The following is a 26,741-nucleotide window of genomic DNA, read 5'->3' on the forward strand; positions in this document are numbered from 1 at the left end:
TGATCTTCACTTACTAAGCTCCTTGGCTACTGTCTGCTGGGGACTATGCAATGCAATCACAGAATGCTGTGAGCTCACAGGAGCCCCTGAGGAAGCAAACGAGTAAGTCAGCAAAACACTCCGAGAAATTTTAAAAAGGAGTCAGGGCCTTTCTGTAGAATTCCAGTTTCTCCAGAATCATCAGCTTCAACTTTGAGAAATCCTGTAAATCTCCGTCCCAATGGGCATGCTCTCACAATCTTACAACTTCATATTTAGCAGCTGACAGACCTTCATCTAGATGTCTCATCACCTCACAGTCCATCAACATAGTTTGTCCATGACAGACTCATGTTAGAACAGAAGAAGTTTGAGCTACAGCACTGCTCTCCTCATGCCATCCAAGTCTGACCTAGCTTTGCCCATGCAGCCACCTTGGCATTAAGCTTGTTCCCTGACATGAGGTCAGTGATTTCCATATTGTAAACATGCACAAGCCTGTGTCACCAGCTGGTGACAGCAGGATTTGCAAATATTGCCTCACCTTGACATGGTCATGGGAGATCGACATCTACCACACTGATTGGGGTGACTCAGACCCTCAAAGGCAGTGATGGTAAAACAATCTCACCCCAAGTAACAGAAAACATTCCATTTGGTTAATGGTGGTTGGCTGCTGGGTCAGTTTCTTTGATGGTTGCCATCAGCCAGAACAAGTGTCCAGTCTTGGAGGCGTTCCCAGAGTCATAGGGCAATGTTCATTCACATTGCAACCTGAAATTTGAAGGCCAACACAGCATGGAAGATGCAATGGAACTTCCATAAGCATATTGACAAAGATTGTGACCATTGCACTACATCATTGTATCTGTGCCTGGTTAAGATTTACCTCCGGAAGAAATATAATCAGTGCTTTTGTGGTACCATAAAGCTTCTCAGCGAATTTTCAACCTGGGTCAAGATAAAACACTCTGAACGATTGACACATGGCTTAATGGTAAGCACCACTATCTCAGTTCCAGAGACCAAGGTTCAATTCCAGACTTGGGTGACTGTGGAGTTTGCACGTTCTCCTAGTGTCTGCATGGATTTTCCTCTTGGTGCTCTGGTTTTCTCCCACAGTCCAAAAGATGTGCAGGTTAGATGGATTATCCATCAGAAAGCAGGTTTATGGGGATAAGATGGGTTGGGACACTCATTGGTGCAGACTCAGTGGGCTGAATAGGCTTCTATGATGTGATTTAGTGTCCATCTTGGATAAGGGACCAGCACATGGTGAAAACTGGACAACGGACCAACACAAAGCTCGGTGCCAGCTCCAATCCTGTTTAAACATAGTGGGTGATAGACAAAGAACCTATGCCCCATAAAAGGTCAGGATGACTAAGCTCCTTCCAGACCCTCTACAACAATGTTACCATGTTGATGAACCGCTACAATATATGGTGTCTTACAAAAAAATGCCTATGACACCATATTGAAGTACTCCACATTCTCAGTGTGGTGTCAAAAAAGATTGCACATCTATCTGGACAGCACAATCCCAAACCCACAAACTCAGGAGTGAGAACCTTCTGAGAACATTGAAATAACAGAAAACCAGCTAAGGTTGCATGCAGAAACAACCCAGTAACCAACCTCACCTGGATCTACATGGGGCACAGCTACCACTATCCTCTGCTCAAGTACTTGTCCTACCAAACTCTGCTGCAGCATAATACACACCCGTGTGGCAACCATCTCCCTACCACACACACACATTGTGGATATGCAATCAAATAAAATGCACAACAAACACAACAGGAATGCCCTACTCAGCATGCCACCCAAGTTCCTTGTCCTTGCAAGCATCATACCTCCACTGACTAAGAAAATACCCGTAGCTTGGTAAAAAGCTTTCTGCACCTCACTTACCCACTCCACAGTGACCTGATCAATCCACCGACCACTCACCTTCCACCTCCGTGCCCCGCACACAGCAATTTCCCTGCACAAGCTCTTCCAGTAGAAATTATTTCAAGGTGTGGGTAAGAAGGAAACACATGTCCTGAATGACAGGATTTGAATGACTGTGGTGAGAATGGTCCTTGCAACCCGAGTAGGAATTTCTAATACACTTAAGGATAGAGACAATGCCACATATCACCGAGGTGCATCCATCCAGACACTATGATTAATCACCTTAAACTCAGAAAATGATGCCATTGTTCACCTTCCAGGATTTGGAACGGACTAAATTAAAAACCTTCTTTCTGGTATGTAATTTGTCTGTCTTCATATAGAAGGGACAAAGTAGTTAATGCTTCTTCCATTTGCTCATTTCACCAAGAACGTACAAGGAGGGGAACAGTAACTGATCTGAAGGGATTGGGACTGAGGAGTAGTACAGCAGCAATGAGAGATCGAGGGAATGAGGTGACTGAAGAGCAGACAGTCTAAGCTTTCTTGCTTTGCACATTCTGTTTGATGGCAGTGATCAGGCTGCAAAGGCACTATCCACCCAACGTCAGCAAGAAAACTCAGATGTGTATAACTGAACTTTGGAGTTGATGCACCAGAGTGAACGTTTCACAGGATGCTGTTGCTGCCTCGGAACAGCATGAGCTCGCAATCCCGACCGTTCAGACTGTGTCATGACCAACAGATTGTGAACTCATGCTTTTGGGGCCAATACTTGGCAATAATCCAATTCTAAGGCTTTGGGTAGATTTGTAGCTCAGATTGTGGTGATCCAATTATACTTTTTTTTCTAATTAACCTTTGAGTTATTACACACCTCTGGAGCAGGTAGGAGTTGAACTCATATGTACACTTTTTAAAAAGCTCTTACAGTCCACTTCCATATTTCTGAATATTTAAATGTTCATTTTCTCCCCTTTTACATCCTCCTCTGCTGGTATCTAAAATACAATGCCCAGGGTTCCCTTGTAAGGAAGTGGGTCTTTCCTGTTGAAGTTTTTGAAAAGTGTTTGTTGAACAGTTTAATGGTTTCTTACTATTTAGCATGATGACCCAAATTCTGTAGGTTCCACATTGTTGGAAAGTAGACAGACCCCACTAGATGCGTATCAGGACCCTTCAAATGTGAGGGAATAGCCCAGAATGTTTTAAACTCTAATGGGCAATGAACCTAAAGCCAGAATGCTCCGAAAACAACTCCAATTCAAAATTAGAGGCAGAATTCTGACTTACCTCAGGAAACATCAAAACGAAGTTCTAAACACCTGAATAATTATACAACAGATCCCAGTTTCCCATGGTCATCCTATCCCCAACATCCATTTACCTTTCGTCTGAAGCTTCTCAGAGGCTTTTGAAATTTAAATGCTGTGCATTTAGAGTCATAGTCAGAGCGTTGTACAGCATGGAAACAGACCCTTTGGTCCAACTCATCCATGCCAACCGGATATCCTAATTTAATCTAGTCTCATTTGCCAACTCTTACTCACTCAAGGCAGACAAGGCTATGGCCATGCCCAGGAAAATGGGATTAGAATAGTGTGATGTAGAAACAGCAGCTTTCCACTCCTCTGATGCTACTTGGCTAGCTGTGCACATCCAGCTCTACACCTTATCTTAAAATAGGTGCCTGTTTTTGACTGGCATAGGCACAAATGGGCTGAAGGGCCTGTTTCTGAACTATGGATCTCTATGACTACTTAGAGTAGCACGCTAGTGCTGTAAATCAAGGGTGCCAGTATGATGGAGATTCTTTGCTCTCCAACTGTGCAACATTTGTCAGATCTCGGCTAGAAATGGGGATCCTGACTTATATCAGGAAGTTTAGATCCACATCTTTTCCAATACACATAACTACTGGCTGTATTTATGCTGCATTACAAGAAAATGCATTTCCAACATGTGAACTATCAGTCCCACTTAAGAGACAAGCTAGCCTGACACAGGCTAATAACATTGTGAAACTTACTAATCAACCTGTTCAGGGGAGGTTATTACATCTCTAGAGCAAGTAGGACTACCACTGTACTACAAGAGCCCCCTCCCCTATTAAATTTAATGTTTTTAAAAAATTGACCTATTTTTCAAAATCAATTTGTTCTAAGAGGTTGTTACACACCTCTTGGTCAGGTGGGGCTTATACCTAGACTTCCCTATCAGTGATTACAGACACTACCACTGAGCCATAAGACGCTCTGATTTATCCTACTTTTCTAAATCAACCTGTTACACACTTCTGAAGCAGATGGGGCCTGAACACAGGCCTCCCAGTTCAGAAGGATGGAGACCACCACTGCCCCATCCCCTTTACATTTAAAGGCCACATATCTATTTCACCTATCATTCTAACAACTACACGCCATGTAAAACATGCTTCTGACAATTCTCTGGGGTGATGATATAAACAGGAAGATTCAGTACCAGGTTGCAAGTTTGTGATAAACTGAAACCATGGTGATTTTTCAAAAAAAAACTAAGACTTGAGTGTAAAAACTTGAGCATATTCTCTCCTGGAGGATTTAAAACAAAATGCCATAACTTATGAAGCCACTGTGAGGGTTCCTGGCACAAAGCTGTAATAAGCTGAGAAGATAATATTAAATAAACTTAAGTATTTTCACTGTGTATTTGTAGACTGCAACATGTTAACAGGCATTTATGTGGGGAGTTGGTGTTCTTTGCCGGTATAGCTGTACCATTGCAGAACTTTGATAAATCTAGCATCAAATCATAGGACAAACACTCGAGCAGAGATTGCTGGCAGCTTTGTTGTACTCTACGTTTTAAACCAACTTCAGCCATTCTTTCCCCCACTTTCTGTGCAATTGATTTTGCAGAAGTTCAAGACTGTTTGGAACTAGACACCTTACTTAAAATTACTGTGGAGTTCAATTGTGTTATGAACTTGGAGGAAATCAGAGCTGGATACACAAATCAGTGGCTGGGAGGTGGGAGCCCTGGGTTACTGCAACCTGGATGATATTTCAGAGGCAAGCAACTCACTTGGTTAAATGGCAATAGATTATTATGGCCATTCTTACATACTGTTGCTGGCAGTCTCCACGTAACTTGAATAAAATAACAAACCTGAAACCCATCTATTTGTACAAGTAGAAGATAAATATACCCAAGCAATCATGGCTGTCAGAGCAGGTATAATTGCTACTAGCAGATTTTTGTCAATACTATTTCAAAAATGGGCAGAACAATTTCTTGTTCTCTGTACTTGGTTGAGAACATTTGACTACCACTTCAAATAAAATTAAAGTTGATAGCACCCTTTCAATTGAATGTTGCTATTCCTCTATATCTTTTAAAAATATCATCCATACGAAGAGGGTATCATTGGCTAGGTCAGCATTTATTGCTTAACCCCAGTTGTTCAGAGGGCAGCTGAGAGTCAACCATAGTGTAGGTCTCAAGGCATATGTAGGCTAGACCAGGTACGACATGCTGCATGTTGGAAAAAGGTCAAAAAAAAAATCACATTACCAGGTTATTGACAATAGTTTAATTGAAAATACAAGCTTTCGAAGTCTCATTCCCTTCTTCAGGTGTCAGTGAGAGAAGTGGTGACAGACAGAGCAAAACAAAGGGTCATAGGTTTGTTAAACACATTTGCATCAGCTCAAGGGATAATGGGAACTGGAGAATTCCAGGATAATAAAATGTGAGGCTGGATGAACACAGCAGGCCAAGCAGCATCTCAGGAGCACAAAAGCTGACGTTTCGGGCCTGGACCCTTCAGAGAGGGGGATGGGGAGAGGGAATTGGAATAAATAGGGAGAGAGAGGGGGAGGCGGACCGAAGGAGAGTAAAGAAGATAGGTGGAGAGAGTATAGGTAGGGAGGGGATAGGTCAGTCCAGGGAAGACGGACAGGTCAAGGAGGTGGGATGAGGTTAGTAGGTAGATGGGGGTGCGGCTTGGGGTGGGAGGAAGGGATGGGAGAGAGGAAGAACCGGTTGCACCACACAACCAGCCCAGCTCTTCCACCCACTGCATCCCAAAACCAGTCCAACCTGTCTCTGCCTCCCTAAACCGGTTCTTCCTCTCACCCATCCCTTCCTCCCACCCCAAGCCGCACCCCCATCTACCTACTAACCTCATCCCACCTCCTTGACCTGTCCGTCTTCCCTGGACTGACCTATCCCCTCCCTACCTATACTCTCTCCACCTATCTTCTTTACTCTCCTTCGGTCCGCCTCCCCCTATTTATTCCAGTTCCCTCTCCCCATCCCCCTCTCTGAAGGAGGGTCCAGGCCCGAAACGTCAGCTTTTGTGCTCCTGAGATGCTGCTTGGCCTGCTGTGTTCATCCAGCCTCACATTTTATTATCTTGCATTAGCTCAAAGATGGCTGTTAAATCATACAATAGAAAAGATCAATATGCAAATCCAAGGATTTCTTTCAAGTCACTGCCCAGAGATAAAACCTTTAGTTAAGATATCAGAGGTGACATCTCAGGTCAATGTATTTTTGATGTGAGACCACATTTAGAATCAGGCTATGTACCAACTTGAAAATCAGACTGGCTTTATTTCCAAAGTAGCAATTTATACTATGCCACATTGCCTGTCTACGTACTGTGTTCTTTTTGAACACAACAGAATTCATCTGCCATTACAAATTCATCCCAGAGATTTGTATGCATGTGCGTAGAGCAAGCCAGAGAGTATTTTCCTTCCATACCAAAAGGGCAATATGTTCAGACTAAAGATATTTAATTCAAATCTAACAATCTGCCATGGAAGATTTTGAACCTGTATTCCCAGGGCATCAATCCAGAGACCCTGGTAATAACACCACCTCAGCCATCACCTCCCTTGTTTAATCACTTCCTTATTCCTATATACTCTACTAGCTTTAAAAAAGTTAAGTACAGAAGGCAGCCGTTATCTGACCCTAACATTTGAGGCAAGGGCTATGTCAGAGGAAGTAAATTTAGTAGATAGAGAAAATGGAAACAAAAAAGTGACACACTGACAATTTCAAAAGTAAAAAGCTGCAAACATCAATTAAAATATGTGGCTAATTGCTATAGCAGTGTTTACAGTCAGAAATGTTGCATCTTTTGTTTAAAAAAGACAGGATATGAAAGTCACTTTTGCTGAGATAACCATTTGTATACAACATTCCAATAGAAAATGAATTTAATTTGGTGTATTGCAGTGTGATCAATATCATTGATTTTTGTTGTCCCTGGCACAAGTCTCCCTTGGGGACTTGGTGCACTCATCCAGCTCCACACTGTTGCCTACCCTGGAGTGGAGTTTCAGAAGGTGAAATTGGGCATTAGGTTACATATACTCTTTACGGATGCTGGTGACCTAAAAAGTTTCCACCATTTCCTGCTTTGCTCAGATTTAAAAAAAATGTATGGCAGGTTAAGCTTTTCCTTTAGCTTTCAGTGGGACATTCTAAATCAGATCTTATGAGGAGCTGCCTCTGGCAAGGATGAAAAACGGGAGATGCTCAAATAAATGACAACACAAACGATACAGAGTGGAATTAGGAGGCATTTCAGATTGATAAAGGAAGTTCTACTGTGATGAATGCACTATAACTATAGGGTAGACAGCAGGCAACACAGTCTTGACATCATTCAAAAATCAACTGAATGCTGCAATAGATGAAACTTGGGCTTGTTCTGGAGGACCCAATCCGTGCATTCAATATCATCCCCATTGACAATAATAGACATCATAAAAAGGTAACATTATGAAAAGGTCAAAACAAGACAATGATGAAAGCTTGAATTGTGGAGTGACTTGATATTCAAAACCATTAGTATTTACAGTGTGAAGCTATCATTCATGCAAATATATCTCTGCTATAATTTAGAATAGTTTATTCATTTATCTGGTGAAACTGAATACAGTTTCATTTTTTTCAAATGCTCATTTAATTGAACAAACGAGCTTCAGACAGAGGGAGTGATCAGTTTACATTCACAACTTGCATGTTACAAGTGTGTAATTATGGTGCAAAAACAAAGTACAGGTATTTCTCCCATAATTATTGCATTCTGGCGACCTCACTATAGAAAAATCACACCGTAGAAAATAGTCGTTTCCCTGAAATATTCTGTATAGCAGAAAGTTACATAACCCAAACAGTGTCCACTATTCATCAATTGTGTTATAACCAATTTGTGTCATAGCAGAAATACCTGTGGACCTTTAGAAAACGTTTCCTTAAACTAACTTAATGCAGTCAAACAACAGTTAGTTACTTTTAACCTAAGGGAGGAGTTTGTACAAAAACCATTAACAATTCTGGTTAAAAACAGTGCAATAGGTTGAAGTACACAACTTCAAATGCAAACTGAAGCAAACAAGATCAATACCACATTAAAATGGGTCAATACACAGGTCATCAGTATTGCCATGGGGCAGGCAAGTGGGGGATTTCCTTGGTTTATCCTGTTCCACAGCTACTGTCAAAATTTTGACAACGTGCATTAAATGGCACTGAATCATTCAAAAGTCTAATTGTTAATTTGTGCACAAAAAATCTACTCTGCAGTTCAATATATGGGTCACACGATGTTTTTTCACTTTGCTTCTATGGGAATGAAGGAGAAAAATTCAGCTACTGATCAGCCTATACTAGAGTATTAATTCTAATTCTGTTTAATTTGAATGGTGCTGTGAGCTGTCCACCATGAAAATCACTTAAGCCAAAAACGAGGTCTGTTACAAATGAGACAATTAGTCAACAATACAATAAAACTTGAAAACATAAGAAGGAAACTTGTTATTGGAGTTAATTGCCAAATAAAATCCTGTTTCAGCACTGGAGCAGGAGAAACCAAGTAAAATGTACTCTTAAAACATCTGACAGGTTGTTAATTCCTTAACTGATTCATCCACACAGCCACTTTACAAAAACACAAATAACAGGACAATATTACATCACTGAATTGATATGAACAGCTTCAGAATATTTGACAGTAATACACGATATCAACAGGTACCCATTAAAGATTCACCAATAACTTTCTGAAACAAAGTTCAAAACCTATAATTTACATCTGACCAAAACAAAGCAGGGCATCAAAACGGGCTAGTGAACCATTCCAATCACATGAAAACAGGTTACCAGTTAGGCTCAAAAAGGCACAAAGCAGACAGACAAAAATCAATAAAAGGCACAAAGACTGTAAAGTCAGAGGTTAGAACAAGAGTAAATTCAGGATGTACTACAGTTCAGCAAGTTTAAAAAAGGGGAGTTATACCAAGAAACAATGGGACAAGGCTTTGAAAGAAGCAAGTATTTATATCTAATTAAAAGAAATGATAATCTATAATTGATAAAAATAGCTACTGCAAAAACCCTTTGGTACTGTAAGTAATACTTCATATTTAAAAAAAGCCAGCTGCAATGGGTAGGAAAGATTACCTGTCACAAGTACAGCAATAGTGTACCATTCACATGTTTCAAATGAGCCAGTTACAGAGATTCTACACCAGTGCAGCAGAAGAACAGTACAGTACGGACTACATTGAGTATTAGAATTTTAATATTTAAGAAGAAAGGATGGACACAAAATAAACCAGCCCAATATTAAATGGGACTGGAAAGAGGCAATAGTTTAATCATTCCTCAGTAACCCAGATGGTCAGAGATAAGTAGAATTGACAGTGTATCAAGATGATTAAAGAACTGTTAACAAAATTTGTACATCTCAAAACAGAACCAGATACATTGCTTGAATACCAAATCATGATAATGTAAAAGAAATTCAGCACTGGGAATTAGTACCTATAAGATATGGGGGCAGGGGTCATAAGTGTAATATGGCCATCAGCAAACGTGAATCCACTTGGATAAAAGTAAGATAATATCAGTCCAATAATTGAAGTCTACAGACCACAATACTGGACAGGAGATGGAGGAAGAAACATGCAAAAAATTGTGGATTTTTAAAATCCAATCATGGGTGTTTTCAACCATCCTGGTATTAAAAGTGGTCCAGAAGAGGTAGCTAGAGGTGATAAAGGAATGAGTGCCTATAACATTGAGTTTTTTTTTTAAAAATCCAAGGTTGTTAGTTCAGTTTATTGGATGGCTGGTTTGTGATGCAGAGTGACGTTCAACTCCCCCACTGATGGAGAAGCAGCCCTATGGTCCAGGAGGACTTCAGCAATCTCACCTTTAATCTGCAAGTCTGACAAGAGAAACTTTTGCTATTAGATCCAATAGCAGGGAAGGCACCAAGTATGGCTAAAAGCAATGGGGATAGAGACCACAACAGTTACAATTTAGGATAATAATTTAAGAACAGGCATGATGAGAAAGGATAACAGACTGGTGACAACTTTGGGGCTGAATAAAAACAAATAGACAACATACTGACAAACAATGAATAGTTCTCAGACTAAGCAAACTATATTGCTCTGGAAAGCTAAAAACACAAGCTTCATTAATAAAGAAACAAGGCAACATTAGGGGGTGTTGAGAAAAAGCAGCAAAGTCTTTGAGGTACAGGATCAACCATGATCATGTTGAATGGCAGAACAGGCTTGAAAGACCAATTCCTGCTTCTAGTTTCAAGTATAGATACTAAAGGATAGGGACACAGGTGGAATTGGAACAAACTTAAATCCTTGGGTTTTTAAAACTGAGATAATAATCTTTGTCTTTTAATGAAAAGTTTGCAGAACACTGGTGCATAACTGTGATATCTGTACTTCACAGGAAGCTGAAACTGTAGACTAGACAGCCTACTATTGATTGTAGAATAAATGGGTCTCTTTTAGAAAAAAAAAGTAGATAATCAAAATGGAGTTTATGAAAGATAGAATATTGCTTGACCAACTCTGTAGAAATTTTAAGTGACAGAAGGCAGCAGTGTTTCAGATTCAATTTGTCTATATTTTCAAAGCCCCCCCCAATATATTAATAATTGTATTATCAAGAAGATCAGAATGTGAAGTTAAGTGACAATGACTTGCTGACTGTACTGTCTTGAAGGCAGACTAGAAGTAAGAGGTAGGCAGTCATTCAGTTTCCCAGAAAATAGGATGTAGTATTTCACAAGCATCAGCAATGGGACCAGTGCTGTTCATGATTTACAAAATGGACTTTGGAATCAGTTTGAATTTGTAGACTGACAGTAGTAAAGTGGGAGAAAATAGTCAATGAGGATGACAACAAGTTACAAAATGTTGTTAAAGTGCAGAATGGGCAGACAGTTGTCAGATTAATTTCACTGGATAAATGTGGTATCTGACTTTGGCACTAACTTCAGTTGCCTTTAACATTGGAAAGGATTAGAATGGAGAAAGAGGTGCTAAGGTTGTGTTTTATTGAGCTCAGTCATTACAAAATAAACTCCATATGGGACTGCAGCAGCTGTACCTGAAACTCAGATTGAATCAATCAGAATTTTCGCTCAGGAGAAGTCATTTGAACAAGTCAGTCTGTTTGAACATGCCAGTCTGCAGGCAGTCTCAGTGAACAGCTGGTTTCCATGGTTCACCCTCTGAGGAGATGGCAGCTCCATCAAATAGTCCTCTGCCAACACCTCTTGAGGGTCAGAATGCACAGTACACAGTATGGACCCTGTGACATTTGGGTGCAAAAAGCAGACCACCATGCGATCCGTCCAGGTAGGTATGGAATCAGTTTGCTCAGGCCAATTGTCCTTCTGGGCTCTGTCCGCGAGTGGTGCACCAGAGTCAGCTATCTTCCAAGGTTTAATCCTGTCACCCAGAAGCCACTTATTTAATTAGGGTTCAGCTCAGGCAAATATCCAAGGGATGTCGGTCTGCATGATCTGATCATGGTGGTCACAAAAGCCGGGTGTTAAACAGAGCCGTATCTTTTTGACAAATACTCAGGTCACCTGGGAAGCTTTGTAAAGACAATGGGAAATTGCATCCATGACCTGCACTTTTGGAAATGCACTGATTCTAAACTGTCTGGCTCAATCTGACAGTGTCCACACTGAATTAACTTATACCTACTTGAACATGGCACGTGACCACGTGACTACATTGCTGGCTCTATCAAGGCAAAAATTAATTAAGATCACTAAGCCTCATGGCCAGATGACCAATTACATAACCGGAGGAGACTGACACCAACCAGCATCAGATTGTAGTGATCACTTGCCTGGAAAGCCACACTGAGGAAATAGCATCCTATCACCACCTTCAAGCACATCAGCCTGATCTGGCACTACTGGCCTTTTTCCTGGCCCCTTGTGCCTTTTCTCCAAGATAGGGAGCAAAGCTTTAGCCAGGTTTTCCAAACCCAGCCCACCAACCCCATCTCCAAAGGAATCATTCCTATACAAAATGGATGGCACACAATTTAATAGAACTCCCTACTTGCTCCCTTTCAACAAAAGCTGTCAGCAGCTTCAAATTATGTAAATCCAAATAACCAACATTAGCAAGATCACCAAGCCTGTTGCTGTTATGGAGAAGTCAGCCTCAAAGTGTGGGCAACATATAATTTCAGACTTACAAGCTTAAACATTTGCCAAGTAGTTTCCTGAAAATGGTGGACAATGTCAATTTCAGACTTGTTCAGGTTTTGTGACCAGACACCATTCCTGCAGGATGGCCTCCATCCAGAATCCAGCAAATAAAATAAAACAGAAAATCAGTGTTGACCCAAGAATAAAATTGAAAAGGTTTTGATTAAGCATCCACAAGAGAATATTTGAAGGCAAGGGTGAAATTAGAAATGTTCAAGACAAGATAACCAAGGAATGAAACCAGGAATTCAGGAGAAACATCTATAGGAAAAAGGAGGGAGTTGTATAGATGCATTTTAAAAAGGCGGCTGAATATTGTACAAGAAAACAAACTGGTGTTTGATGCTTAAAAAAGACATGAGGTACATGTGAGATACTATGGCTTTATAAAAAGGTGCACTTTATGCTGGTTTTTAAAACAAAGAGGTTTGAAGGCAGAGGTTGAGCTGTCTACTGAAAACTCAAAGTAAACAGCTTGAGGCCTTGGGTTTTCTTTGAGCTTGGAACAGAAACAGCCTGAATGGGCATGGTCATGCTTGCAGAGAATCAGGATTTTCAGTTTTAGCTTTCAGCAATTGCTGGTGTCTTGAAGTAGAAACTATTCCTCCTCACCTCTCGGTTATAGCTAAATGCTGAAGGCACTCTTCCTGTGGCTGGAGTTGCATGTGAGGTATGGCGTCAGAGTAATTCAGCATGCAAACAGGCCCTTCAGCCCAAACTGGTCCATGCTGCCTACTTGGATAGTTCCAAATTGTCCACATTTGATCCATTTTCCTCTAAACCCTTCTCATCCATCTACCTATAGAGATTTTTTTTTTTAAATTTACCTGCTTCAACCACTTTCTCTGGCAGTCCATTCTGTACATGAACCACTGTGTGAAGTTGCCCCTCAGGTCTTTAAAATCTATCTCCTCTCACCTTAAACCTATGCCCTCAATTTTCAATTCCCCATCCGAGAAAAGAGTGTACATTCCTTCCTATGTCCCTCATGATTTTTATATACATCTCAATAAAGGTCAACCCTCATTCTCCTACCTTCCAAGGAGGAAAGTCCTATCCTAGCCAATCTCTCCCCGTACACTCAGGCCTACTAGTCCAGGCAATGTCCTCAAAGTGGAAAGTGTGCAAAGATGATTGAAGTATATCTTTCCTAAAAGGAAAAAAGTGACTAAAACTGTACACAATATTGCAAGTGGAGCCTCACCAACAACTTAGTCCACTGTAACAATGTCCTAACTCCAACGCTCAATGCTTCAACCGATGAAGACCAGCATGCAAATGCCTTCCACCTCCTTGTCCACCTGTGATGCTGCTTTTTCAAAAAACAACATACTTGTACACCTAGGTCCCTCTGTTCCACCACACTCCTCAGGACCTTATTTACTGTGCAAGTCTACCTCAGTTTAACTAAAACAAATTGATTTTTTTAAAAAATGTCTTTTTGTTAAGAGTGTTACTATCCTTACAGGATGTTACTATATTGGAATTATTAATAGTTTATTATTCTGCTAAGTTTTCACCAATAGAGTTATGTATTCCTCTTTGTTGTGTTTGAGCTATAGTGGATGAGTAAAGCATGTTTTGCTTTAAATCCAATAGTTTGGCCAGTCGGGTTGCATCCAGGACAAAACACCAGGTACTTGCCTTTGAAATAAGATGACAAAAAAGGATGGCCAAGGTAGACCCTACTTCTAATGTATTTTGACAGGATCTGGTCCAGTCTATAAGCTGCAAATGAAGACATGGATTAGTCGGCCCATTGCTACATACATCACAGAATAGGCCTTTTGACCCATTACGTCTGTGCTCAATTCACTTTCTTGCTCCCCACCCAGCCTTTTAGCTCTGCACACACACACACACACACACACACACACACACACCTGCCCCTTGTTCAGGGCTGTAGTATCATCATTTGCACATGAACACTAGGGGTGTTATTATACTTACATGGATGCTGAATTAGTTACAAGTCAACTTTGGCAAAGTCAGATTGAATCGTCAGCGGTTGACATTGCTAACTGCATGGTAATAGTATTCAGATCTAACAAAGAAAAGTAACTGATGTGGATTACAGTGTCAACTTACATTTTAACAGATGTAACAAAAATCCAAGAGACAATTACAAACATCTTATAAAATGGTGGAAATCTGGCTTAGATTGTGGTGGTTTCCAATATCAGTGAACACTCAGTGCCATCTGGAGCTTGCAACCATCATCCTTCCAAAACTTGTTTGACCAAGTGAAGTACTGTATTTCCCCCAGGCACCAAGAGGCACAACCATGGTAGTTACATTATCTTGCGTTCCATACTGCAGAGCCTGAAATTTACATTTATTAACATTAGATTATAAAATAACAGGAGTGAACAGTATCAATCTGCACTGGATTAAAAATTAAAGAAATAGTTTCCATTATCCTTAGGAAATTGAAATAAACAGTTACATTAATAAGGCCAGTGAAGTGTATAATGCTAGAAGTTAACAGTAACAAACAGGGGGGAAATACTGGGGATAGTTAAGGTGCGATAATCTTTCTTGCCTGCTCATTTACAACTGCAGCAGCTTCTGATGGGTCCTGGTATTTTTTCACAATGTCACACATCTCTTGTGCCTCCATAATTCCACTAACTCCATCAGTGGTCAGGATCAGGAAACAGTCTTTTGCATGTTCCAACTAGTAATAATGTTGACACTATATAGTTAGATTTAACACTTTGGAAAGGAAACATGTGACACAAGTAAAGCTCAAGATGTTTTACCTTGACTGTGTTAACTTCTGGTTGAGCAGTTACCCCAAAAGGTTTGAGATCCACATCCCCAATACTACGGGTCATGGCTAATCGACCATTCACATAAGGATCTCCAACAGAATTCCAGTCTATGAAACCGCCACACTCCTTAATCCTTAGTTGTTTTAAAAAAAACAGAATCACAATCTCCAGTTAATACAGGTTCCAGCCAATGTTAAAAAAAGTTTAAATCAATTTCAGATTACGAAACAATTGGACACAACTAGCCTGCTTGATGTCAGTATATTTTCTCCATTTGCATGTGACATTTATACAACTGCTGCTAGAGCTAGAACAGTATGATCTACAATACTGGAGCACCATCATCTTATTATGACTCAACTCTTTGCAGTAATGCTGCTACTTCATTTTCTCCCTATAGTTCTGTAGCTTTATCTTCCCATCTGTCCAATTTTAAGGTTGAAATAGTTTCCAATTCAGCTATTGCCTATCCAACGTTGCAATTTCACCTAACCCCTCTCTTCATACAAAAGATTTTGATTTTCTATTTATAATTTCACAACCTGAAGCCACACAATTTTAAAAAAGGGCAAACTAACATTAAATCTCTCTAGATTTCCGTGTGAACAATCCTAGAGTTAAGTGCTTACCTAGTCTCCCATTCTTGGTATTGAACTATTGAATCTACATAGTGTGCACTCAGCATTAAATCTTTCTATAAAAGAAAAAAAAAAGAGAGAGAGAGAGAGTGAGCCACAGAAGAGATCAGATTTATTTTGTAAATTACACATACCTTTTCTTTTCATCTTTCCTTCTTGGGGTGTGATCTTCTGTTAGTTGTTTAGCATTTCCTTCACGACAAAGAATCGCTGGACTATCTCCAACACTGGCGACTACAAGTATTGTTTCATTCAGCAAAGCTACAGTTGCAGTTGTCCCTGATGTTAGCAGCTCACCTGGAAAAGGGTTAGAACAGCATTAAAAACTGTTGTCCAACAATGTTTTTGATCATGGCACGTAAACATCTCATATCACTCCTAACACAATGTGATACTTTAGAAAAGCACAAATAGGACTTTAAATCTTGAACACTGATTTACGAGTGGTGTTAATAATTGCCTTTTATACTAAAAATACTTTCATATTAAAATGAATCTCAATCTCTACTGTTGAAGTTGTTGCTAAAAACTGATTAGAAAAGGGACAAAAACAGAAGCTGCTGGAAGCTCAGGGAGGTCTGGCAGCATCTGTGGAGAGAAAAAAAAATAATCAGAGGACATGCTTGGGATCCAGTGATCCTTCCTCAACTGGGTTGAGGAAAAAGGTCACTGGACCCCAAAACAAAGACAAAGTGTTTCTGGGTCTGGTGACCTGCCCTCAACACTTAAGGGTGACTGGATCTAAAATGTAAATTGATCTTTTCCCCACTACAGATGCTGCCGGACTTGAGCTTCCAGCAACTTCTGTTTTTGATCCTGATTTACATCATCCACAGCTCTCACTCAAATAGCTGCATTACGACAAGTGTCATCAACTACCAACATTGTTATACCAGGTTCATGTCATATTTAAACACTACCAACAACTGTTAGAAGCTGCAAGAGTTTGCACGACAAATTTAAGCTACAAAAAAGGTACAGTTGCAAGACTGCCCATCTGTAATTACTGTTCACAGATTAGTCTTTTCTCAATTTATTTTCCACAGCTGCAGTCCAACTGTGATTGAGCTTTTAATTTGCAGTTAAGCTGCAGTTAGAAGTTAAACTGCAGAAACCTAGCTGCCTCAAACAACTGTCACAGTTTGTATATCTATACAACTGATCCCAGTCAGATGTATTTAAGTTGAAGAATTAAAACTGAATCTTAAACAGGGTAATAACATTAAGAAACAAATGGGTGTTCGACATAGAAGGACAAAAACTCACAAAAAGAGCTAACATGGTAATGTTTATAAACACTTGCCGTCTTCAGTAGCCCAGACAAGGAACAGCTAGACTCCTTTACCTAGGTTAAAATATAGAAGCAATGACAAACCAAAAGCCAGGCACAGCTCATTTAAAATTTAACTATAAACATTATCAAACCTTTTCAAAATGTTGAAAAGATGACTGTTGCAGTTGCCACATTACAAACCAAATGGAGTTAAATAAGCAACAAGCAAACCTGGTTAGCAAATGTCTTACTCTTTCCAACTGAAAATCTTCTTACAAAATTGATCAGATTGTGGTCAAAATTGTAACAAAAATGAAGCCAATATCAAAGCTATTTGAAAGAAAAAAGGAAATTAGTTCTTTAGGTTAGTAAAGTTGTGCAAACCAGTGTCTATGCCCCTTTTCTTAAAAGAGGCATGCACTGAAACTTCCAACATCAGCACTGGTCAGACAGCCAGAAACAAAACATGCATCACAGCCCTAATAACATCTAACTAGGTTTTCAAAAACCAGAAAATAAAAGACTCCAAAACCAAAGAATTAGGAAGGACAATTAGCTTGGAACCACAAATCAGAAAAATTGATGCTCATTAGACAGGCTGGTAATGTTAAATGTTTAATAGCTAAATATGCTTGTTTTATAGAAAAAAGTGTACATGAGGTATAAAGTTGCATGAAGCAATAAATGGCACTAAAAGCAGAATAGCACAAAATTTCAAGCTTCTGAAAGGCAAACCAAGACATGGATAGCAAAATGGAGCCAGGCACTAACTGGAACTGGGGAGAAAGTAGATGTGAACAGACTCATTTCTGGGCCAAACTGATCAAAGTTGGGTCTGATAAAAGGAATTTCTCCAAACATTACTGTGCTGACTGTATTTCACTACTCCCTCCATTTCAAGAATCACAATTGCTGTCAGATGATTGATTTCAGTCCCACCAAGCACACATCCAGAATTAATTGGCCTTAAAACACTGCCTTGTATCAAGACAAAACGTATGGCCAATGCTTTCACCGAATCCTGGTTCTAGGAACCTTCCTTGGGTAGTGACACTATTGATTTTAAGCCTCATTGTAGTGATCACAGTAACCAAAAGCAAGTCAAATCTTATTGGTCACATGAACAACATTAATAACTTACCAACCCACCTACAAGTCAAGCTGTTGTTATCACAATTCCTACAGTACTGAAAGGGGCCATTCAGCCCATGGAGTCTGCACTGACCCACCAAAGAGTATCACACCCAACTCCAGCCCCCTACCTTATCCCCATATTTTACCCAAGACTAATCCATCTAGCCTGCACATCCCTAGACACAGGTAATTTAGCACAGCCAATCTACTTAATCTGCACATCTTAAACTGTGTTAGGAAACAGAAGTATCTAGTGGAAACCCATGCAGACAGCGTGCAAATTCCAATTACACCATCACCCAAGGCTGAAAGCAAACCTGGGTCCCTAACACTGAGGCAGCAGTGCTAACTACTGAGACAACATGCCACCCTGTTTGCAGCAACAGTCACTACTCTCCACCCGGGTGTTGGGCTACCAAACAAGCCTCAACAAAACAGATCCAAACAGGTTGTCAAAATATGACCTGCACCAATAATCAAATTCTGACATGTTTAGGGATTAACAACCCATTTGCTAGGTTACTCATGATCTGGACTTCTGGATCCATAACTCATATGGCAAATAACAAAAAATGCATTGGAACAGAATTAAAAAGGCTCTTGAGTACAGGACATTGGTGAGGCCACTTTTGGAATATATGTGCAGTTCTAGTGACTAAGGTTTAGAGTAGGATTTGTAGGTGTTGAGGTTGTTTGGCTCACCGAGCTGGTTTCTTGTTTCACAGATGTTTTTTTGTCACCATGCTTGGTAACATCAGTGCAGCCACCAATGAAGCAGTGTGTTTTCCCTACTGAGTTATAAAACTCCGGGGTCCATTGAGATGGATTGTCTCACTTCTGGTTTCCTTCATAGTGGAATATATAGGAGATAGAGTTCTGTGTTTATTAATAGCATGCTTCATGGAGCGTCATGCTTCTAGGAATTTGTGGCACTCCACGAAGCAAGCTAATAAACACAGAACATGACCCTATATACATTCCATGACAAAGGAAAACCAGAAGTGGAACAATCCATCTCAATGTGCCCCAGAGTTTAAAAACCAGGTGGGAAAACACACCAACCCTTCATTGGAGGCTGCACTGATGTTCCCAAGCATGGTAACAAAACAAGAAACCAGCTCAGTGAGCCAACCAACCTCAACAGTTCTAGTGCCACGGTTAAAGGATGGCTATTATTAACTGGAGAGCATTCAGAAGAGATTCACCAGGATGTTGCTGGGAATGGAGAGTTTGAGTTATTAAAACAAAGGCTGGGATTTTTCCCCTCCCCACCACAGCGTAGCAGGTTGAGGGGTGCCCTTATATATGGGTTTATAAAAATCATGAAGTGAATAGCAAAACGCCTTTTCCCAAAGGTAGGGGGAGTTCAAGCTAGGGGACATATTTTGAGGGGGGCGGTAAGGCAGGGGGATTTGATTAAAGAAAAAAGGACATGATGGTCATCATCCCTTCTTAAAAAAAAGGAGTGATTAGTGGTTAGTGTGTTTTTGGAGGGTTGAGGTATATGGGCCAAATGCAGGCAATTGGTACTAGTTCAGTTTTGGAACATGGCAAGTGTGGACTAGTTGGACCAAAAAAAGTCTATTTCCATGCTGTATGGCTGACTGAGTGGTACTACTCTAAGTCACTAAAATTGTGTATGCAGAATTAGCATATAATTCTACTTTGTCACAACACTGCAAAGATCACAGGTCAATTAGTTTAGTCAGTGGATTTAATTCCCTGACTGAGGATAGTATTTGCTGGTTCAGTTGAGCCTGCAAGACAGACAGGGGGGACAAGCTTCCGACTCTCCATTTTTTGTTAGCTTTCTGCCTGGGTGAATGGAGGAAATAATTCAGTCATAAGCCTTAAAATTGGAATTGTCTCAAATGCTTCTTTTATTCCACAAAAAAATTTGCAGCTAACCAACACCCAGGAAAAGATACAAAAACATGCAGACAGGAAATCTGTACTTTTTAAAACAGAAGAATATTTTTCCTTCACACAGAGACACTGTTCTACTTGGAATCACTCAAATGCTACGGACAAAGACAATTAAAGAAATAAACAAGGCTCACCAACACACCAAGTTCAAATTTCTCAACAAAAACAAAATTGCTGGAAAAGTTCAAGATAATAAAATGTGAGGCTGGATGAACACAGCAGGCCCAGCAGCATCTCAGGAGCACAAAAGCTGACGTTTCGGGCCTGGACCCATCAGAGACCTCTCTGATGAAGGGTCTAGGCCCGAAACATCAGCTTTTGTGCTCCTGAGATGCTGCTTGGCCTACTGTGTTCATCCAGCCTCACATTTTATTATCTTGAACTTTTCCAGCATCTGCAGTTCCCATTATCTCTGCTGGAAAAGTTCAGCAGGTCTGGCAGCATCGGTGGAGGAAAAAACAGAGTTAACGATTCAGGTCTGGTGACCTTTCCTCCAGCAACTTTGTTTTTGTTACTGATTTACAGCATCTGCAGTTTTTTTTGGTTTTTATTCAAATTTCTCAAGTTTGGATCCAGAAACCCCCAGCAAACAATGTTCACATGAAAAATTTAACAGCATTCCAAATACAATGATTTATATTTTAATTATCTATTGCAACATAGGGCACCCCCCAGTTGGGAGATGATTGCAACTCACCTTCCTTCAAGCCATAAGTGTTTTGTATGAAGTCACTATCAATCTGTAGAAACGAATGTAGCAAGACATTTTCCAAATCTGCTTCTATTATTAGATTTTGTCTTTGGGGAAAAAAAGAGACATCAGCACAACAAGGACAAAACCATAAAAATCTAAACATTGCCAGGAAACAGTCAAACACTTACTGAATATAGTATCCAATGTATTGCGAACAAATTTCAGCAGCATCAGCCCCTCCATGCCCATCAAAGACAGCAAAACACGATAATCCATTTTGAAGTTTAGCTATACTGAAACGATCTTCATTTTGCTTTCTCTTTCCAATCTGGCATTCACAACCGACATTGGCTATCTTCTCTTTATATTGAAGAGCTGATACTCTAGGTGGTAAAATAACTGGGTCATCTAACCAAATGCCAAAGTTTTCCCAATTTGGGAACTGCTTACTTCTTTCAACAGCTGCCCAGTTCATTTTAGTGCTAACAGTGGATAATGGACAGGAGTGGGGAGGCTTCGGCTGGAAACGCATGAGCTTCATTGTTTTATCAGCCAGAAGCCTGCCATGGCGGCAAACAAGGGAGACTGGAAACATGGCAAAGGGCTAAAACAAAAATCTTCACAGAAACCTACAGGAGAAAGAGAGAGAAGTGTTGTTAACTTACTATACTTACATTAGGAGGTCAAACTGACTGGTACAATTGCAATGAATCCAATAACATTTATTACAGCAATGACCACCTAGTGGTATGCTTGCTCAACCATTAACCTGAAGACCAGGGTTCAAATCCCACAACAACAGATGATAGAACTGAATTTTAGGAAAAAGCAGGAATTGAGAGTCTAAACAATGGCCATGAAACCATTGTAGATTGTTGAAAAACCCATTATGGTTCACCAATATCCTCTAGGGAGGGAAACAGCTATCCTTAACAAGAACATTTGCATTAATTGCTTCCAGCTCTCTCATCTGGAAGCCCACATTTCAGAACTGGAGCATCGGAGGGGGTGGGCATACTATGGATAGCGTTTACTGAGAGCTGCTTACTCCAAAGACATGGAGAGAATGTTTGTCTTGGAGCAGCTGCAGAATATTCTGGAAAAAGGAAGGTGAAAAGCTAATGTCTTGCTATCACTACATACCAAGACCACAGGTTTAAAACCAAAAGTACCCTAAAAGCAGTATAGAGAGAGTTAGGAGGCAATTTTAAAAAGTAGGATCTCAAAAAGGTAGCCAACTTAGGGCTGCTACCACTGCAATGTGCTAATCAAGGTAGGAATGGCAGGAGGAGATGAATAAGTGGCTGTGGAGATGGCGCAAGAGGAGGGTTTCAGGGGACCACTACAAGCTGGACATGTCACACAGCAGCTAAAACATGCCTAGCCAGGGGAAAAAAGTATTTACTACAAAAAAACCCAAAAAGGAGAAGAGCTGTGACAAGAAACTAGCACAGAAAGGGGAGGTTCTAAGTATCTGGCAGGATTGGGCAGATGAACTATCCATGCCCAGATGAAACATTATCTAGGTTCATGAGTGAGGCAAGGAAGAAAATAGCAGTGCTGCTGGCAATGGCAATAACTATTTTCAATTCCTCCTTGGCCACAGGAGAGATGCCAGAGCACTTGGAGAACAGCCAATGTGGTACCATTATTCAAGAAAGGAGCAGGGATAATGCAGGAAACTATAGTCCAGTCTAACCCGAGTGGTGGTAAAACTATTGGAAGCAATTCTGTGGGGCAGAATTAATCTGCACCAGGAGAAGCAAGGTTTAAAAATCAAGAACAGTCAGCATTGTTTTGTTAAGGGGAGTTCATGTCTGACCATCTTGACCGAATTCCACCACCCCCCCCCCCCCACCCCCGGAGATGACCTGGTGTCGAGAGGAGGACGTCAGTTTTGACAGGTTAGTATAATTTCAGCAAGTCTTTCGACAAGGTCCTGCATAGCCCAATTTCCTCAGATCCCATGAGCTCTGAGCCTTAATGTTTGCATCCAGAATTTGCTGGCTGAGAAGTACAGGGTAGTGGTTGAGGAGAGTTTTCCAAACTGCAAGTCCGAGTTCAGAGGCATCCCAGAGGGGTCAGTATGGAGTTTGTGGTATATCATGGGGCGTGGACATCACTGACTGGGGCAACATTTATTGTCTATTCCTAATTGCTCACAAGTTGACAGTGAGCTGCTTTCTTGCACTTCTGCAGTCTGTGGTGTAGGTAGACCCACCATACCATTAGGAAGGGAGATCCAGGATTTTGAACCAACAGTCAAGAAACAGCAATATACTTTAAAAGTTAGGATGGTGAGTGGCTTGAAGGAGGAATTTTCATGGGATTAGAAACTGCAGTCTAAGGCAGTGGTTCCTAACCTTCACCACTAAGGTTTGATGAGAAACAACTTCTTAGCACACTGGAAAGATGCTGTGCAACCACTGCACATGGCCATATAGAATGTTTGGATTGGCACATAACCAAGCAATGTCTCTTCCCCTGCACATGAATGATGGATGTCAGCGGAAAACTAGTCTGCAGGTACAACAGGCAATTAGAATTTTGGCTTTGATTGTCAAAGGATGAGAGCATAAAGAGAAATGTTGCTGAAACTACAGTGAACGAGTGCAATCACAGGAGTATGGTGTACAATTCTGGTCCCCTTGAAGGATGTAGGTGTATTGGAGGATTTCAGAGGAGGTTCACTAGATTGATTCCAAAGAGGGTGAGTCTTATGAAGTTGAGCAGTTTAAGCTTATTCAGGTTAGAAGAATAAGCAATCTAATTAAAGTTTAGAAGATAAAGGGATTGGTAACTGGACATAGAAAGCATCTGAAGAGATATCAAGAGTTAACATTTTGGGTCCAGTTACCCTTCCTCAGAATGGAGGAGCTGCCATTTTACCTGGTCTGACTACATGAGACTGCAGACAGTGGTGGTTAACTCAACTGCCCTCTGGACAATTAATGATGGACAAGCATCTCAGATGAAATAAAAACAAAAATGATTTTAAAAATTATCAATCAAATATGGCACATCATTAGCTCAATGCAGTTTAGTGATCATATCATGCAGATATGAGACACATGCTCCTCCTGCTCTGTGGAAAGTTGGGCACAGTTCCAGTACCTAGGACTGGGACAAATGCAGTAAGTGCTTCCCAGTGAACCTAGAGCAAGGGGTTATAGTTTCAGGATGAGGAGCAGCAGATTTAAAAGTGAGGAGACAAAGTTCCCAAGGGGTCATAAATCTGAAGTTCACTATCCCAGAGTGGATGCTGGGACATTAAGTTGAAGGAGATAGCCAGATTTCATTAGCAATGAGTTGGAGGGTTATGGAGAGCAGGCAGGGAATTGGAGCAAGGCCAAGATGGGATCAGCTATGATCACAAAGTGACAGAGCAGGCTCAAGGTGCAGACTTATCTACCTGTACTAAAGAAAGGTCTTGACCCAAAACATCAAACTTTCCTACTCCTTTGATGCCGCTTGGCCTGCTGTGTTCATCCAGCTTCACACATCTTTTGCCTGCCAGACTGCCTGGTTCTTATACCATTGAGTAAGACAGAAGCTCCAGAGCAGATTGGAAGCAGAGATGTGATCTTGCTCAGGGAGAGCAACAGTGCCTCACAGAAATTGTGACACACCCACCTTGTATAGCATACCACTTTAAGAAAACTACTGGCTTAAGAAATTTGTGAATTTCTGCAGTGCATCTTAATGGTACACACTGCTGACTGTTAGTGAAGGCAGCGGATGTGGTGCCAGTCAAGTGGGCTGCTTTGCCGCAGGCAGTGTCAAACATGTTGAAATTGCACTCATCCAGGCAAATGATCACACTCCTGATGTTTGCCTTGATAATCAGCAGGCATTAGTCAGTGCTGAGCCACACACACACACACGTCTGAGTGAATGATAATTCCCAGAATGCTCAGAATGGCAGTGATGGTAATGCCACAATGCTAAAGGGCAGTAGTCAGGTTCCCTTCATAAAAATGAAGGTTGGCTGACATTGTCCAGTAGAATCATTCCTTGTCACTTTTCAGCACAAGCCTGGATATTTTCCAGATCATGCTGCATTTGGACATGGGCTGTTTTATTATCAGATTCACAAATGGTGCAGTCATCAGTAAATAGCCCCACTTCTGACTTTATGATGGGAGTGAAGGTCATTTATGAAGCAGCTGAAGACAGTTGGATCCAGGATACTACCAAGGAATGAATGCCTACAGGGGTAACTGGAACTGAACTAAAATAAGTGCCTGGCATCCAACGAAGATTACATGCATGTGACTCCAACCAGTGAGCTTGCTCAGTATGAAACAGTAACCAGATTCAAAGCTTCATTTTCAAAGAGATACTACCAGGCCTGTACAGTTTCACCGGCAAATTGTTTTTTTTAAGAGAAAAAGTCGTGCTTTTATTTCCCTCTCGTCTGGGGATTACCCCTTTACCTCAGTTTGACGTAGAAATGCAGTCCCAATCCAAGCTACTTTTTTGGCTTTTGCTGAAGCCAGATACATGCTCCTCAGTACACCAAGCAGCAATGTACTGGCAGCAACCCCTGCTTAGGCCGGTCAGCTGTTGAGGATTATCATAGAGATGAACATGGTACCAACCTTGTTCCAAACCCGACTGGCGCTGCACAGTACTGCAGCTCGTACCTGGAGAACGAGAAACCGAGCACCGTACATTGATTCTAATCAGAAACAGATAGACAGGTAGCCCTCTAACTCCCGTAATAATTGATCCTCGACATTCACCCTCTGCTAGCGATGTTGCCCTAAACCGATTCTCCGGGTCAAAGTATTATTATTGTCCGTATTGAATACCCCAAAACTCACCGGCCGGTCGCTGGGCTCATACTTAACACACATACACAAACTCCTCCCTTGAATGTCGCCAACGAACAGCTGCTGAAACCTGTGTTTATATAGAGAGCCGCGGAGTGCGACACAGGCCAAACACCAGTAAAGCACCCCTGCCCGCGAACTCACACTTCACTGCACCTCTCATTCACTTTGTGAATAACTCTTCACAGTTCTCCCAGTGCAGCAATACAGCGCCCTTAACCCCTTTCCAATACTGGCATGTATTACTGGACTAAATGCCCTGTGAAAATGTGTTCCCTTTCAGTATAAATCAAAATCTCTGTTTTCTGTGTTGTCTTGTATGATACATTCTACTCATGGTCCAGCAATTCTGCATGTTCTGATCTTAGAGTGTGGGAACTTATTTGAAGGCTTTTCTAAAATACATGCATGCTAACATCATCCATTGCATTACACGTTTACTTGCGTTCCCACAGCCTGCAAGCTATGGGCCAAAAGCTGGAAAATGGGATGTGGTCCGATCTTTGATAATAAAGTGTGAAGCTGGATGAACACAGCAGGCCAAGCACCATCTCAGGAGCACAAAAGCTCCCGTTTCGGGCCTAGACCCTTCATCAGAGAGGGGGATGGGGTGAGGGTTCTGGAATAAATAGGGAGAGAGGGGGAGGCGGACCGAAGATGGAGAGAAAAGAATATAGGTGGAGAGGAGAGTATAGGTGGGGAGGTAGGGAGGGGATAGGTCAGTCCAGGGAAGACGGACAGGTCAAGGAGGTGGGATGAGGTTAGTAGGTAGGAAATGGAGGTGCGGCTTGGGGTGGGAGGAAGGGATGGGTGAGAGGAAGAACAGGTTAGGGAGGCAGAGACAGGCTGGGCTGCTTTTGGGATGCAGTGGGGGGAGGGGATGAGCTGGGCTGGTTTTGGGATGCGGTGGGGAAAGGGGAAATTTTGAAGCTGGTGAAGTCCACATTGATACCATTGGGCTGCAGGGTTCCCAAGCGGAATATGAGTTGCTGTTCCTGCAACCTTTGGGTGGCATCATTGTGGCACTTCAGGAGGCCCAT

At 41.2% G+C, this 26,741-nt stretch overlaps 1 protein-coding gene across 1 annotated transcript; it reads right to left on the bottom strand.

The window, feature by feature from the left end:
• Positions 1-6,251: 6,251 nt before the first annotated feature.
• On the bottom strand, positions 6,252-25,746 carry LOC125461665 (protein phosphatase 1K, mitochondrial-like). Its single transcript, XM_048550609.2, has 7 exons — positions 25,693-25,746; positions 21,055-21,495; positions 20,870-20,970; positions 15,974-16,136; positions 15,190-15,334; positions 14,970-15,104; positions 6,252-14,749 (listed from the first exon to the last, which is right to left on the bottom strand). The coding sequence occupies exons 2-7, from the start codon at positions 21,459-21,461 to the stop codon at positions 14,618-14,620; spliced, it is 1,083 nt and encodes a 360-aa protein (XP_048406566.1). The 5' UTR covers positions 21,462-21,495; positions 25,693-25,746; the 3' UTR covers positions 6,252-14,617.
• Positions 25,747-26,741: the final 995 nt, after the last annotated feature.

The sequence above is a fragment of the Stegostoma tigrinum genome, chromosome 20 (genome assembly GCF_030684315.1).
Source record: "Stegostoma tigrinum isolate sSteTig4 chromosome 20, sSteTig4.hap1, whole genome shotgun sequence".
Taxonomy (NCBI): domain Eukaryota; kingdom Metazoa; phylum Chordata; class Chondrichthyes; order Orectolobiformes; family Stegostomatidae; genus Stegostoma; species Stegostoma tigrinum.